Source organism: Arachis hypogaea, chromosome 18 (genome assembly GCF_003086295.3).
Source record: "Arachis hypogaea cultivar Tifrunner chromosome 18, arahy.Tifrunner.gnm2.J5K5, whole genome shotgun sequence".
Lineage (NCBI taxonomy): Eukaryota > Viridiplantae > Streptophyta > Magnoliopsida > Fabales > Fabaceae > Arachis > Arachis hypogaea.
In genome coordinates, this window is record NC_092053.1 from 51,687,123 (window position 1) to 51,705,194 (window position 18,072).

Sequence of the window (18,072 nt, forward strand, 5' to 3'; positions counted from 1 at the left end):
CTGGTATAGCCAATATGTCCCGTGCCATATTTGCTAGGATGGAAAACCGATTCGAGTTAACCTTCCACCATCCTAGAATATCCAAAGGCTTATCATCTGGCTCACATTCTTCATTCAAATAGCGATCAAGCTTAGATTTAAGATTGGATTTGTGACCGGTTGATCGGCGATATAACCCCATATCATAAATGTCTTTGGCTTTATCACTTGCACTCGGTTAGGAGAGGGTATCATCTTGGTTTCCTTCTTCTACACCTTGATATAAATTATAAAGTGAATGAAGACAAGAAGACAACTTTGTCTTCAATTCACCGCCCACTTCCGCACCAAAAGAATCAACTAGGCACCATTCAATATAATCCAACTTATGGCAAGGATCTAGAACTACAGCAATTAACAACAACATGTTAATAGTTTTTGCATTTCCCCAATACTTGTTGTATTTTGCTTTCATCTTACTTGCCATAAGACTTATGCTCAAATCATCATCATCACGATATTGTTGAATCCTCCTTCCAAGAGCAAACACTTCTTTCATGTACAAGTTACTGGTAATATAAGAGGATCCAGAGATGCGAAGTGTAGCATCGTAAAACATCTCTAAAAATGGTAAGACGGACTTAGCATAATCCCAATCTTGAATTGAAGGTACCCCTCTTCCCTTGTTTAATTCTTCAACAAATTTTTTGTCTTGCATCTCTAATAGCTCAAATGCCTTCTGATGCTTTAAGGCTGCTACTAACATTAAGTATGTAGAGTTCCATTGCGTTTCAACATCTATGCAAACAAGATTCTTATGTGGAATATTCTCTTGTGCATTACATGCCTTGAACCTAGTTAATCTTAAATTTGAGGATCTAACATACTTCACAGCATCCCGAATTTTGGCGATCGAATCATCAATCTCCTTCAATCCATCCTTCACAATCAGGTTTAAAATATGAGCACAACACTGCATATGGAGATACTCTCTATTCAAAACTGAACTCTTCCAAGAAATCAGCCTTCTTTTTAAATACATAACTCCTACATCGTTAGACGATGCATTATCAACTGTCAAACTTAAGATCTTGTTCAACTTCCAGCTATTCAAGCAAGCTTCAACATTTTGAGCCATAATCTCTCCCGTGTGGCCGGTGACTTGGCAAAAATTTAGTATTTTCTTTTGCAACTTCCAATCCACATCAATGAAATGAACAGTCAAACACATATACGCCATATTCTGACACGAACTCCAATTATCAGTTGTAAGACAAACTCTTCCTCCGTATTTGGAAAAGTATTTTTGAAGTTGAACCTTCTTTGTTTCATAGAGCATCAAGATGTCACGTGCCAATGTAATACGTGAAAGAGTGTTGAATCCTGGTTGTAGAGCCGCCGAATATTCTTTAAAACCTTGACTTTCTACAAATCGAAAAGGAAGCTCCTCGCGAACAAACATTGATATCAATTTTTTCCGGGCATATTCTGCATCAAACCTACCCACTTGTGCTTCTAGGCTAGGCGATGTGCCTGTTTTCTGTCGTTTGCCTCTATCTGAACTGGGATTGCTTATGCAAATCTTTAAATGTGATCTCATTGCACTTGTTCCATTCCCGCACTTGATCACTTTCAAACAGTGTTGACATTGAGCCTTATTTTCATCATCAGATGTTCTCTTGAAGTGGTCCCAAACTGTTGATCGATTTTTGCGTTCAGATGATGTGGTTGGGAGAGGAGGTAATGTAGAAGCCGAATGCTCTGCAGACTCTGACATGGGAATATCACGATCGGCTACCTCATTCTGAATAAGAAGCCATAAAATCTAATTATTAAATACTTCAACAAAGAAAAGTTATCAAGCACAAAGCCAAGTTCAAACAATATATACATATACTTTGAAACTGATTCCAAGGGTGTTCAAAATGTTGATGTTCACAATATAAACAATATATGTGCTAATGCCTAATGGATAACATATATATTAATGACCCTCTTCCATTTCCTTTTTATATTTTTTTGTTTATATTTTTTGTTATTAAACTGGGCTTGCTTTCATTTCCTTTTAAATATAACTAGGTAAACACAGATATAATTTTATACAAAGTACAACAAAGTACAACGGCATCGTGCTATCTACATAGTTGATCCCACTGAATATAAGGCTTAGTTTAGCTATTATATTAGAACGCACTACCAAATGATGACATGCAACTCTGGTTACTTTCCTACCAAAGGAGATAAACCATATGGATGTTGTACTACTTATTAGTTTAGCTATTATATTAGAATGCACTACCAAATAATGACAATGCAATTATTACTTATTAGTACATTCTAATCTAAGCCATCAAATGTTCCAATCTGATATAAAAACAGGAATAGGAGTATAAAACATAAGCTTCTTTTGTTGACCACTATATTTTATGGGATTAAAAAAGTTATAGTAAATTATAGACATGTATCAGTCATTCAGTTGCATATTAAAATTAAGTCATTCTTCTTCTATGACACACAATCAGACAGTTTTTGTTCTCTAAACAAATTAAATATTAGTCATAAATCACACCAAAATACAATGAAGTATCTCTCCAAATAAAATAATTTGAAAAATAAATAAAAATGCATTCTCTGTTGCCTTTTTTCCATAGATAAAACAGAACCAACACAATTAAATATAACTATAGAGTTGTTCAACAGTCAAAACAGAGGTCTGGAACCAAAATTACTTGCTTTTGCTTTCGATAGATTTTATATATAACTAATTATTGAGAATGATCGCATAAAAAAAGATAAAATACTAGGAAATTGTTTTATCTTCACTTTGTATTAGAACTTTTAATTACAACAAAGTAACTGATTTAAGCATACAAATACTGATCCTTCCTAAAACAATTGCTAGAAGCACATCCAAAGTATATCATTATTAAGCAAAACAGAAGCAACCTGTATTGTTCCTATAAGGATTAAAATCTAATAGCTGACCTAATCATGTTCTAATAGCTGACCTAATCAATAAGGATTAATACCTATTTATATTTAAAAATGAAAGCATATTAAAAGGAATGGATAAAAAATGAAAGCATATCAAGTGTTATCCCCATGAATAGAAGTGTAGCTTATCATACCCAGCAAGAATTCAACTTTCTAGAATACTAGACCACTAGCAAAAGGTGTCAAAGTCTCCCACCAAACTAAAATGATGAAAATTTAGTAATGGAAATCTTAACCTGATCACAAATTATTTTTTATACAAGCATGGAAAATTTGTTGGAATTTTGAGCTAATTAACTTTAGATTAAGAAATTAGTATATCTGAAAGAACTTGAGTTCATTAGTTCTACTTTCTATACAATATTTTTTCTGTTATTAGAAAAGACCATTATATTCCAAGTTCTGTGAAATGAATGCTAAAAGTTTAGTTATTATGCTTCTAAGATTAGAATAAAAATTGTTGCCCAGTGAAGAAATTTGCAGCTGTAAAGTTGCAATAGAGTGAATAATGCATGATGAGATAGATAATTAGAACAACAATTCTCCATTCAATTTATAGTTTAATGGTGCAAAAACACAGCATAATGCAGCAGCCAGAACAACAATTCTCCATTCAATGAGACAGATAATTAGAACAACAATTCTCCATTCAATTCATACAAATTAATTAAGTTTTAACAAATCAAAAAGTGAACCACAATGAAGAAGAAACTTACAGTAGGATCCATTGAAATGAAGAGTTCAATAGTGAGAGATTTAAAATCTGCACATTTTCAATCCATTAAAATGAAGAAGTCAGAAGTATACTAATGAAGAAACAAAACAGAACAAATCAACAAAATAGAAAAAAAACCCAGATAACAAATCCAACTCAGAACTCAGAACCAAGGGCAAGGAGGGGGTTTACCTCAATTGATGAGCTCCGGCGAGCCACCGACGAAAGAAGAAGAGAACCGAAAAAGAGAGTTACTCAGGCGAATCAAAGTGAAGACAGAGTCGCGAATGGGAGGTCGAGGCAGAGAGATAGAGTCGCGAATCAAAGTGAAGACTCGAAGAGGTAGAGGTCCGACGAGCCACCAGCGAACTCCGGCGAGAGGCGGAGGAGGAGAACTGTTGACGATGGCGGACTGGAGAATTGGGTTTTGTCGAAGTATCGAAGACGAAGAGTGAATTTGAAATTAGGTTTTGATTTAGGTTTTAGTTTTAATTTGGTTTTGGTTTTGGTTAACCGGTTAAAAACTGGTTTTTTTAAATTTGGTTTTAGTTAACCAATTCTAAAAAAAATGGATATGGTTTTTAAATTGTTTTATTAAACTGGTTAACCAAAATGTGGTTATGGTTTTTTAACCGATTAACCACATTTTGGTTATTTTTTGAACACCCCTAGTAGCAACCAACATTCCTTTGGTGTGCCATTTTTTATGCATGCTCTAGACTTCAACGCTATGCACGCACTATAATATCCTGAGCTTGCAAACCTAAGTATATGTGGCTTTATCATTTTTAAAGAATTTTGGTTAAATAGTTTTTTTTAAGAATGTTGATTATTTCAATGTTTCAAGATTTCACATGTCTTTACAATTGTTGTTAATAAGATTCTTTTGCACACAAAAAAAAAAGAAACAAATAAGTTTCATTATTTTGCTTGATATTGTAAGTTCATGAATCAAAATGACTACAAATCAGTGACATTTTAATTTTATTTTGAGTTTAAGACGTTAAACACTATGAGATATACTTTTTAGAACTTTGAAGTTGTTATTCCTTTTTGGAGGTGTTTCCTTTGTGCAAAATAGTGAATTTGCTATTGGAATAGAATTTTGTTCTAGAGAGACTATGGTCATGGCAATTAGGAATTATACTCTTTCTAAAAGGGTCGACTACAGGGTCCACGAGTCTGAGCCTTTAATGTTTTATGCGAAATGACTACAATATGGTAGAGGTTGTGATTGGCTGATTCGGGCTAGTTTGATTCAGCAAAAGTGTTGTTGAAAAATTAAGCGATACAATGGAAGTCATACGTGTACTATGGGGACAATTTCTTAAGACCATTTGAAACTGGATTCAGACACAATTGCGGATACTATAAGGCCTCTAGTTGAAGTCGACTCATCCTTGAAGGTCCGACTTGTCATTGAAGATGTTCAATCAAAGTTCAAATATACGATAAGCTATCGTAAAGTTTGGTTGGCAAAGCAAAAGTCAATTGCAAAAATTTTTTGTGGTTGGAAAGTTTTTTATGAGTGTTCGCCGGCATGTTGTATGAAAATGTGTGCTCAGAGCCAAAGATCTATAGTTCAGGTGGATACTGTACCAACATATCATGGATTTGAGGTGGAGAAAGGCGCCAAAATAATGAGTCGAGTATTTTGGAGTTTCCATCCATGCAATAGAGCATTCCGACACTACAAACCACTTGTGCAGCTTGATGGTACACATCTGCAAGGAAAATACAAAGGAGCTCTTTTGGTTGCTGTTTCTTAAGATGTTAACCAAAATATCATGGCACTTGCTTTTTCCATCATTGAAGGAGAGACTGCGAACACGACATTCTTTTCTAAATAATCTATGGAGGAATGTCGTTAGGAAGGATGGTGTTGGTATTGTTTCTGATCGACATGACTCTATTAGCGCAACAATGGCTAGATGTAACTGTGCGTGGAGTCCTCCGAAGGCATTTCATCTTTTTTGTATCAGGAATATCACATCGAACTTCTTATGAAGATTTAAGGCACTATACTTGCAAAAACTCATTGTAAATATGGGTAAAATAGGTTTTTTTTATATAAAGTTGTTCTTTGTTGAATTTTTATTTGTTGTATACTTTTTAAATTAGTAACGAGTTGTATTATCTTGAAACAAATTTCTATGTAGGGTGATCAAAGACAGAACAATAATACACCGAGTTGTACTAGCGAATACGGAAGTAGAGAGAGGCATATACTCAATGGTGTGACAAGATTGATCATCGATAGTGGGTTATGACTTTCGATGAAGGGCATCACTGGGATTATATGACAATCAATCTGGTTGACTGCATAAACTCTGTGTTGAAGGGTACGTGCAACCTCCTTGTGATGTCATTGATAAGGGCAACGTTTTACCGCTTGAATGAGCTATTTATCCTGAAGAGCATGGAGCCTCAATAATGCATCAATGATGGACATGCCTTATCAAAATTTGTCATTACAAAGTCGCCGGAAAATTTACATCCATTAGAGAACATACATGTGCATCAATTTGATAGATGCAATAAAGTTTTCAAGGTTCGTCAATGCCTAATGGAGTGAATACATGGTTGACCTTAGACACAGTGTCTGCGGTTGTGGTAACTTCCAGGTGACTCGCCTTTCATGTCGTCATGTTTTTTTATGTTGTCCCAACTAGCATCTCGAATGGCAAGTTTGACATCTCGTCGTGCTAGACGCACGACATCAACCTCCTTTCCGCGCAACTCTCTGTTCAAAACGCTTTCTTGCGCCGATTTTTCATCCACGCGTACGTGTCGCAGATTCCATTCCTCTCCTTTTTTCTCCTTTCTTATTCTCTCCTCCTCCTTTCTTACTTTCTTCTCCTCCTTATTCTCTTTCACTTATTTTCCTCATTGCATTTGCATACTTTCATTCATTGTATTTTAATTTTGTGCATGTTTTTATTTTCTTTTCAAAATGTGCTACTTTAATTGGTGTTAAAATTTTCTTACTGTTGCATATTTCCTGCATTATTTTAGGTGCTTCTTAATTTGTTTGCTATTTAGTTGACATGCCATGTACTTCCATTGTTCCCTCACTTGCATGTTGTAGCTACCATGTGGTTGAGAACCGTATTGTTTGGCAATAGCCCACATATATTTTATTTCTTTTCATATCTTTATTCGTGGGTTATTCTTCTTCCTTTTTCCTCTTCTTTCAGGATGGCCACCAAGAAGGAAAACGGAACACTTCTAAATGGAGCGACAGATAAGTGCCTGGCGCACATTCTTTGGAGAAAAAGCATCAGTTGGAGCCACCCGTCCACTTGCACATCTCTGCATGCACCAAGGACGGTCAATACCGACTTCCATGGGTTAGTTACTTCCTTTTCAACACCAATTCTTACTCTTTTTTTTGTAGTTAGTTGTTGCATTTTCATGTTTGATTGCATTATAGTTAGACTTTGTGCATATTTTACCACTACTTGGTTGAAGTAATGATTTTCTTTTCAAGAAACTATTTTAGGTATTTCACTAATTTGAATTAAAATTTTTGTATTGAACTTGTTTGGAAAAATATTACATTGGAACATGGTTTAGAGCTTGAACATACAAAACCAGTGAGATTTTGAGCCTATTCGATTGGTTGTATTTTATCAACCAATATTTTATTTTTTGTGTATGTTGTTCTCTCTATAATTATGATCTTTGTCTTGCTTAATTCTATATATCCATTGTTTGATGTATGCATGCACTTATATGATTGAGGCCTTGTTTCACTAAGCTTACATACCCATATGGCCTTAACCTTTTTATTATCCTTTGTAAACCAATGTTGAGCCTACTTATCCCATTTATTCTTTACTCTAGCTCATAACTAACTTTAAGCGAAAAACAATAATGTCCTTAATTTGAATCATTGGTTAGCTTAGACTAGTGAGAGTGTTCATGATTTAAGTGTGAGAAAGTTGGGTTTAGAAACATTTGGTTTGAGAATTGGGTGTTGTATATTCTTGTGAAAATATGCAAAACAATAGTTGAGCATATATTCTTGCATTCAATAATTTAATCATATGCATTGAGAAAAACAAAAGAAAAATAAAAGAAAAAAAAGAGAGAAAAAGAAAAGAAAAGAAAAAAAAAGAGCAAATAATAAAAAGGGGACAAAATGCCCCAAAGTAAATGGTGTTAGCAATGCATATGAGTTGTACTCAAATTGAGATGCATGAATATGTGGCAAAACATAGTTAATGGATAGTTAGATTTTATATTCTGATTACATGGATTGGCTTAAGTTAGGTGGAAAGTTTAAGTTAATTAAGGATTCAGGTTTTAGTCCACTTGACCAAATACAATCCTACCTTGACCCTAACCCCATTACAACACCTTAAAAGACCTCTTGATATGTGTATTTGTGCATCAAATTATTTGTTGATTGGTAGAAGAAGAGCAAATGTTAGAAAGCAAGGTTAGTAGAGAATTGAGAGAATCAAACCTTAAATACATGAGTGATTAGAGTGTATACACTTCCAGTGAGGATTCGATGCTCGATTCTTTGTTCCCGGCTTTTATGAGCTATTTTCTTCTGCAAGTCTATTTGTACTTCATTTTTATGATTTGAATTAGTGAACACCAATTTATATTTGTTCTTGAAAAGTTTATTTACTTTTCACCAAGTAGGTAAAAGCCTTTTGCATTTAGCTGCATTCATACAGATAGGTTGCATTTCATACATCCTACCATTTTGCCTTCACTCTTTTAGTTCTCTTGAGCTTAGCATGAGGACATGCTAATGTTTAAGTGTGGGGAGATTGATAAACCACTATTTTACGGTTTATCTTGTGCTTAATTTAGTGGATTTTATGATTTATTCTCACACTTATTCATAGAAATCGCATGTTTTACATTTTCCTTCCTGATTTTTTGCTATGATTGAAAACATGCTTCTCTGGCCTTAAATTTGCTAGCTTTAATCCTCTCTTATTACCATTCGATGCCGTGATATGTGTGTTAAGTGTTTTCAGGATTTACAGGGCAAGAATGGCTTAGAAGATGGAAAGGAAGCATGCAAAAGTGTAAGGAATACAAGAAATTGAAGGAATTGCTGAAGCTTGACCTCTTCGTACTAAATCGATCATAACTTGAGATACAGAGGTCCAAATGAGACGGTTCCAGTTGTGTTGGAAAGCTAACATCTGCGGCTTTGAAATGATATAAAATTTGCTATAGTTGTCTAGCATTTAAGGACGCGTACTGGTGCATCATGCGTAGGCGTGGATGGTGCGGCAGACAAGCGATGCGTACGCGTGACATGCGCCACATGCAAAAATTGCAGAAAGCACTGGGGGTGATTTCTGGGTTCCTTTTGGGCCCAGTTCCAAGCACAGAAAACACAGATTAGAGGCTGCAGAGTGGGGGAATCATTCATTCACTTCTTAGTAATTCATTAACACAACTTTCATTCACATAATTTTAGGTTTTGGAGATGTAGTTTTCTAGAGAGGGAGACTCTCTCCTCTCTCTAGGTTTTAGGGTTCCTTTTAGTTCTTCTCATTTTCAGATTTCTATCTTAGTTTAATTAGTTTCTCTTCTACTTTTATTTGTCTTAGCATTCTAGTTTATTTATTTCCCTTGTTGATTATTCTATGTTGCCAATTTAGTTTATGGATTCTTATATTATATTTGATTTTCTATTTAATGCAATTTGAGGTATTTCATATTTATGATTGCTTTCTTTAATTTATGTTATTGATGCTTTCAATTGGTTGTTTGGATTTTATTATCTCTTATTGCTTTTCTATGCTTTTATGTTGTGCCTTCCAAGTGTTTGATAAAATGTTTGGAAGGATGCTAAAGTAGATTTTTCTCCTCTTGGCTTTGGTTGAGTAATTGGAGACTCTTGAGTTATCAAACTCTTTTGTTGATTGATAGTTGAAAGTTGCTAGTTGATTTGAATTCCACTAACTCTAGTTTTTCCTTAGGAGTTGACTAGGACTTGAGGAATCAAATTGATTCATCCACTTGACTTTTCTTCATAGCTAGAGGTTGACTAAGTGGGAGCAATGGACAATCGATGTCACAATTGAGGAAGATAATGAGGATAGGACTTCTAGTTCTCATACCTTGCCAAGAGCTTCTTAGCTATTAGTTTACTTTCTTGTCATTTACTTTTCTTGCTCCTTATTCCAAAACCCCAAAGATATACAATTCATAACCAATAGCAAGAACACTTCTATGCAATTCCTTTGAGAGACGACCCGATGTTTGAATACTTCGGTTATTATTTTAGGGGTTTGCTACTTGTGACAAACAATTTTTTTGCATGAAAGAATTATTTGTTGGTTTAGAAGCTATACTCGCAACGAGATTTCATTTGTGAAGTTCTTTACTAGTCTCAAAGGAATTGCAAGGAATTGTTCTTGCTATTGGTTATGAAAAATTAATAAGAAAAAATAAGAAAAAAATACGAAATAAAAAAAATAAATGAAAATATATATCCAAACAACCAATTGAAAGCATCAATAACATAAATTGAAGAAAACAATCATAAATATGAAATACCTCAAATTGCATTAAATGAAAAATCAAATCTAACATAAGAATCCATAAACTAAATTGGCAACATAGAATAATCAATAAGGAAAATAAATAAACTAGAATGCTAAGACAAATAAAAGTAGAAGAGAAACTAATTAAACTAAGATAGAAATCTGAAATTGAGAAGAACTAAAAGGAACCCTAAAACCTAGAGAGAGGAGAGAGTCTCCCTCTCTATAAAACTACATCTTCAAAATCTAAAATTATGTGAATGAAAGTTGTGTTAATGAATTAATGAGAAGTGAATGAATGATTCCACCACTCTACAGCCTCTAATCTATGTTTTTCTGGGCTTGGAACTGGCCCAAAAAAAGCCCAGAAATCGCCCCCAGTGCTTTCTGTAATTTCTGCACGTGGCGCATGTCACGCGTACGTGTCGCTTGTCTGCTGCACCATCCACGCATATGCGTGATGATATCATTTCGAAGCTCCGGATGTTAGCTTTCCAATGCAACTGAAACCGTCTGATTTGGACCTCTGTAGCTCAAGTTATGATCGATTTAGTACGAAGAGGTCAGGCTTGACAGCTTAGCAATTCCTTCAATTTCTTGTATTCCTTCCACTTTTGCAAGCTTCCTTTCCATCCTCTAAGCCATTCTTATCCGGTAAACCCTAAAAATACTTAACACACATATCACGGCATCGAATGGTAATAAGAGAGGATTAAAGCTTGCAAATTTAAGGCCAGAGAAGCATGTTTTTAATCATAACACAAAATCAGGAAGGAAAATATAAAACATGTGATTTCTATGAATAAGTGTGAGAATAATGGATAAAATCCACTAAATTAAGTGCAAGATAAACCGTAAAATAGCGGTTTATCAGACGTCTACAAGATGGATAAAATTCGTAGAGTTTACCAGACTGAGTTTATACCAGTTGGAAATCTGAGCACATGGCCTGCTGACACCGGGCCACGGTTGATCCCTAATTCTGCACTCAGGCGAGGCGATAAAGATTGACCCAAATCTGCCCGATATTTGAACGAAATGGATTCTTGCCAGATACGTGGTCCGCAACGATGCAAAGTTTGTGGGAGTGAGGGACATAGTCGCAGTCGATGCCCTCATCGTGCCGGGTCGAGTTCAGCTGGTGTAGGTCCTGTTACATAGGTAGTTATGTTGTTGTGTTCTGAGGATCAATATATTTGTAGAGATTATATGATTAATTCAGCCTTCAGGTGTTGTCTTTGTGTGTCATGCATTGCTGTGGTTGTGATTAGACTGTTATTGTTGTAACATATTAACATTAAGTTGTTGGTTCTTACTTTAATTTTTTTTCTACCTTTTTCCAATATATTTGTATTGTAATGACATCTCATGTAATGTATTAAAAAACACGACGATTGAAGTTAATTGCACCATTTTCAAATTAAGAAAGTTGCATTCATAGTACAAGTCGAAATATTAATTACTGAAAATTAAATCAGGAAATACATATGTCCATTGGTACGAAGGAGTTCAGAATGCATAAGAATTTTACATCACAGCATACACATGATAGTTGCTACCTAAGACTATGCTACACTGAAAATTACATGAAGTTCATTTTTTTCTTTTTCCCTAACTAACTTGGTTCGCCAGTTACAAACTCCATTCCCCATTTAAGTATTTTCATGAAATGTGATGGACTGAGCTTATCCAACAATGCTACATAGTCCAGAGAAAATATGCTCTATCATGCCCACTACTACATTAGCAGTTGCCACCAGCACTACCACTTGGGGAGTCATGATGATCATGGCCATTGTCGTTGTCACCCATGCTTGTGTCCTCGGATCCCTCCTCATGTCTTTGTTCGAATCGCTACATGTTTTTTTTTCCCACATTTGCTAGGCTTGTTCAGTCAGGCATGTGTCAACCCTCTCACACATGTATTCAAAGCCACCGTCAGAGAAACTACCTCTGAAATTCATAGACATTCACGTAGTAGATTGCCCAGCATTGCTAAGAAAATGATGAGCACGAGCATCTAGTGACTTAGGACCAGGAACTGATTGACTCCAAACGGAACTTGCATGTGATTTCTCATTATTCTGTGGTCATTGTTGCTGAGCATTACTTGTCATCAATGTGGCAAGACTCCAGCATTCCCTTCTTGTTATTGCCATTGTTGTTGATGGATCTGAGGTGGTGTAGGCACTACAACATTTTTTGTCTAAGGTAACCCTTATTTGAAGCAACATTTAATAAAAGTTACCTTAGATAGAAAAATACAACATTTTTTAAGAGTTGCCTTTGAGTAAGGCAAAGATAACAAATTTTTTTGCCACCCACAAAAATTGTTGTCTTTAATATATAAAGCAACACTTAAAAAATATTACAATATAAAATATTTAAGACAACATTTTTAAATAAAAATACAACATTTTATAAAGGTTATCAAAAAAATTAAATAAATAACTTTTATAAAAAGTTGCCTAAAATCATTCATAGCTAAAAATTTTAGAGGGAAACTTTTCATCATATTCCCTCCAATAATTATTTTCCAATCAAATAACATAGAAAAAAAAGAAAAGACCTTTAGTTTCCTTAGATCATTTCTACTATTGCTTCAGTTCATCACTACCCAGCACCCACCATAAGCCCTAACTTTCCTAATCAACCCACACAGCGACACAAACGGCAGCAGGTCTCATTCTTGTATGACTTCTGGTCTTGTTCGCGGTGCTGTCCACCCCAACCGGCGACGGCACGGTGCTCCCTTTCATAGGCATCGGCGTGTTGCGGTGCTCTTTTCCAGGGGCGTCGGCACGGTGCTCTCTTCCAAGGGCGTCGGCGTAGTGCTCTCCTTTGCGGTCATCATCTCCACGCACGCTGCTCCATGGCTTCTCCTCCTCCTGTCTCGGCTCCACGTACGCGGTCACCTTTGAGAAACGCCTCTCGTTCTTCCTCTTCTTCCCCTATCTCGCCTCCTCCTCTTCGCAAGCTCTGACAACACTACATGCAGCTGTGACCCCCTTCCTCCTCCTTTGCATCTTGGTAAGAAGCTTCTGATTTTTACTATGGAACGGAATTTCTGAATACATTGATTCTGAATAAAGATTGGGAATGTTCTGAATTTTAGTATGAAAATGGAATTAAATGCATTTATTCTGAATTTCCGCCATGGGAATGTTCTGAATGTACTGAATTTTAGTAATACATAAAGCTGTTATATCATGGGTTTCATGTTGATGCTGATTTAACAGATAGGAAGATTCAAAAGAAGGTGACAAAATGGAAGATTCAAAAGAAGTTAATGTGTTGAGTTTGTTATGACTAATCTCTTAGCCAAATAAATATCTTAATTGAAAGTTATGCCATGCTACAGGTGCCAGAGGCTCAGCTAGCATAGTAGAACTACATCTTGGTTGTTGGAGAGCAGGAAGCAAAAACTGGACAGGTGCTTCTTATTTTCGCTTTGGATGCTGCATTAACAGTTCTCACTTTCAGATATAGTTGTTTAGTTGAGTTATATTGAATCCATTTGATGATATTTTGATTGTTGTTATGTGCTTAATCCATGCTATGGTTTTCAGTAAGAATTGAATTCATGCACTTTAGCTTGTCTATACTTTATAGTAGCATTTAGTGATGCATTATTAAGCAAAGTTGCTCTTATAGTCTTTATGAATTTGATTGTTTTCCTCCACCTTAAATTGAGAAAGGTGGAAACACTGAATAATAATGTTTTTTTTAGAGATTATTCTCTGCAGGTCCTTGTTTGTTAGATTATGTTACTTTTCGATTGCAGGATTTTAAAGTAGTTCGTATATTAGAGCTCTCGATATTTATTAAAGTATATGTCCTAGTTCTTTGAAGTTATCATCTGTAATCACATGCATCTTACGTTTTCGAACTAATATTTCTGCGAGCCTGCAATTTTTTAATATCTATATTCATGGTGTTTCTTTTCTTCTCTTTTCTCGCCTCCTCCTCTTTGCGAACTAGAGACTACAAAACCGTAGCAAACCCTGTTCCATTGGCGAGCTCTAACGCGTTCCGGTGACCACCCCTCCACTGCTCTATTACTCCGGCGACACTATAGCGCAGCTGCAACCTCCTCTCCCCTGCCTTCTTATTTCTCTATTCTTCAGTTTTCAAGTTTTTGCAAAATCTCATTTTGATATTCTCCATTTTAATTCATTACAGTTTAGTTAGGGTTTAATTCTTAGTAATTTTATTTAGTCAAACTAGTTTTTGCTGAATAGGTTAATTTAAATTAAAATTAGGATTCTATTATGAGCATTTATCTTAGTTCATAGGTAATTAAGCATGCTATTATGATTCTTAGGTCTAGAATTTCAATTCGTTTGGGCTGGCTTGATTGATTTTATGTTGAATTTCAAGTTCTCCTGGGTTTATCTCTTCTTACTTCGGGTCTTATTCTTCACTTCACTAATGGTGAACTCTAATTAACTAAGTGTTCAGCTAGAATATCTTTACTATATATTCTAACTACTCACATGTTACTTCTTTGTGCGCCGCAGCCATTCCTTTGAATAAGAAATGGTATACACTATGCTATATTTGATAAACATCTGGAGCAGCAATATTAGTATTTTTAGCCTTCTATACAATGATATTATTATATACTATGAAAGTTCTAGTTGCCATTGTATCATGATAGTGATAGATAAATCTTGTACATTGGATTATTGCATTGCATGTTGATATTTGGAGCTTGAAACTATGGTTCATGCCTTTGAAATGGATTGGCATGAATGCCATGTTTGTGTACATTATGGCAGCTGAGGGTATCAAAGGTAAGATTCTTAAGTAGGTAATCAAAAGAGTGGTGGTTACTTCCTAATATATTGAAGCCCTTAAAAAATTTATTTACTTGCAGATAAATACAGTTGCACATGATGAGGGTCACCACATTACATTGGAAAAAAAACTTATATTGAAAGATGCTATTTCTGACCTTTCTCTGGTATATTTTAATTTTTTATTCATCCTTTTATTGTCTTTACGTTTTATGATAATTTGGTTGTTGATGAATGTTATTAACCTATTCAGATTGAGAATGATGATTATGCTTTAACTTGTTTGGTCCTTATATTGTGTTACGTTTACACTATATATTTGTTTTCTTTAGTATTGAATATGGTTTTATTCTTTGATTGGTATTTTATATGATACGAAGATGTTTAGCTTAATAGGTTACTTGTTGTTTGGTCACTGGTGAGTATGGTTGGACTGCAAACATGGAGAGGATTATGAAGGCACAGGCCTTGAGAGATAACGACATGACTGACTACATATCTAGTAAGAAGACTATGGAGATCAACCCTGACATACATCCGCATTATGGAAGAACTGACGAAGAGAACAGAAGATGATGAAATTAGGCATTTTTTGTTTTTTGTTTTTTTTTGTTTTTTGTTGAAGTTCATGAGAAAACATGTATTTTTTTGGTTTAGTCATGTGTATTTTGATTTAAATTGGCAATTGCAAGTATATGTAATTAAAATTTACATAGTTGGATTTGAAACAACTTTTTAATTTAAATATATATGCAATATATTAGTTTATTAGTGTATTTTTTCTTTCTATTTATTAAATTTAGTTTAAATAATTAAATTTTATTAAAGTGTGCTATATATCCTTTTAAAAAGACAATTCCAAATAAATTTAGATAAATTTTGCTTTAGATATATGAAAAGGCAATACAGAAAAATTTAGGTAAGTGTTGGTTTAAGTTTATGAAAAAAGTAACTTAAGAAAAATCTGAACAAGTGTTGTTTTAGATATATGAAAAGGCATCTTAAAAAAATTTGAATAAGTGTTGCTTTATGTATTAGAAAATACAACTCGTAAAAAGTATTGCCATAAAGTCTTATCCAAAGCGTTGTGTTTGGGTACTCTAAGGCAACTCTTTCATGGAGTTGCTTTTTTTGTAGAAAAAGCAACGTTTTTTGAAGGTTGTCACAAAAAGGGTTCCCTTTGATACACAAAAACGTTTCCTTAGACCAAAGGTAACGGCTGTATAGCCAACCCCCCAAAAAGCGTTGCGTTTTGTCAGAAAGTGTTGCCTTTGATAAAAGGCAACACTTTTTCTTATTACAGACAATGTTTTTAAAGGGCTACCTCAGCCCGAATTTGTTGTAGTGAGGTATTTTCTGTAGTGGATAGTGTGGTTGATAGTATAGTGGTGGAGATGGATACTGCAATGAGTATTGTGGTGGGTAGTATGGTGGATATTGTGGTGGTAGTGGTAGGGGCGGATAGTGTGACTGTGGTGGTGGTCGTTGTCATGGTGGTGGTCGTTGTTGTGGCAGGGGTGGTTGTTGATGTGGCGGGTGTGGTTGTTGTGTAGCAAACAAGTCGACCCAAACTTTGTCACATATGATCAAATGATCATCAAACTCTCTTTTATACCAACTTATGTATTCAACTGTAGGTGAATAAGAATCTACCTAAAAGTCATCAATGGTATAATGGCGTCGGTCCACATTCCACGTTGCAATTCAGTTGCTATGATGTTGTATCCAATCGGTATTTTGTTGCACAGACTCTGGAGTGACCAACGCCTTCGCATCACGGATTTGTCTGATCCATGACATCTTGATCGTACTAAATACATGATCATTTTTGCCTGAAAATATCTCAAAATTGGCCACATATTCATCAACTAAGTGGGTAAAACTATTGTTCGTTCTTCTATTTACAGCACAACCGTCGGCCAGGAGACCATAGATGTGTGCCACATCTTTCGGTGTGATTGTACATTCATCCATTGGAAGATGAAAAGTATGTCTCTCGAATCACCATTTATTTATTAATGTCATTATTAGAGATGATTTATATTTTATTCTTCTTATTTTAAATACGTAATAGAAATCGATTTTTTGTAATGCATTAGTCACTAAATAACTATATCGTTGTGGTAGAACTAATTTTTTCAATTTTAAAACTCTTATTGCCTAAATATGAATCAACATGAAAAAGACAGACAAAAAAGGTATTAAAACTATGGTTATAACTAAAAATACTTTATATATTTTAAATAACATAGATATATATTATTTAAAATATATATATATCTTCAGTAAAATATATATTCCATTAATCTTAATCTTAATTATATATGTTATTAGCATTAATCTTAGGTTAATACTATATTCATTAATAATATATTTATGTATCTTTAGCACGAATAATTAAAATAAATATAATTTATTAACATTAATGTATAACATACTTTAATGTTAATATATATATTATATATATATATATATATATATATATATATATATATATATATATATATATATATATATATATATATAAAATAACTTGGATATTCGATAATAATTTATCATAATCAGAAATATGAATATTAACATATAATATTGTTTTAACATATTGAATAATGTGCAATATTCATTATATTAATACTAATGTCATAATTTTTAAAACTTATAATAATATATAATGTTTATTACACGTACAATATTAGTATAGATATCATTAACAATAAAAAAAATTAAAAAGCCATTAACGTACTTTTTTTTCTTAAAGTATACATATTACCTAATAATGTTAATATTTAGGATATGTACGAAGATATCATTCTAATAATATTAATATTAGTACTAATAATTTACCTTAATATTTAAAATAACAGTAATATTAACTATTCAAACAAAAAATAACAAAATAATAAAACAAACATATCGATATAAATAATTTAATAAGATAATAACTTACATATCGAAAAATTGTATAATATGCATATTTTTTTGATAAAGTTAAATCTGGTATCATTTTTTATTTATTTAAAACATACATCAAATCCTAATAACTTCGCACACTTTTAATATT

The 18,072-nt window shown here is 33.9% G+C and overlaps 1 protein-coding gene across 1 annotated transcript; it reads right to left on the reverse strand.

Annotated features, from left to right (window-relative positions):
• Window positions 1-217: 217 nt before the first annotated feature.
• Window positions 218-11,310, reverse strand: LOC112770007 (zinc finger BED domain-containing protein RICESLEEPER 2-like). Its single transcript, XM_025814442.1, has 4 exons — window positions 11,122-11,310; window positions 3,944-4,100; window positions 3,690-3,736; window positions 218-1,783 (listed from the first exon to the last, which is right to left on the reverse strand). Exons 1-4 carry the CDS (start codon window positions 11,308-11,310, stop codon window positions 218-220), a joined length of 1,959 nt encoding a protein of 652 aa, XP_025670227.1.
• Window positions 11,311-18,072: the final 6,762 nt, after the last annotated feature.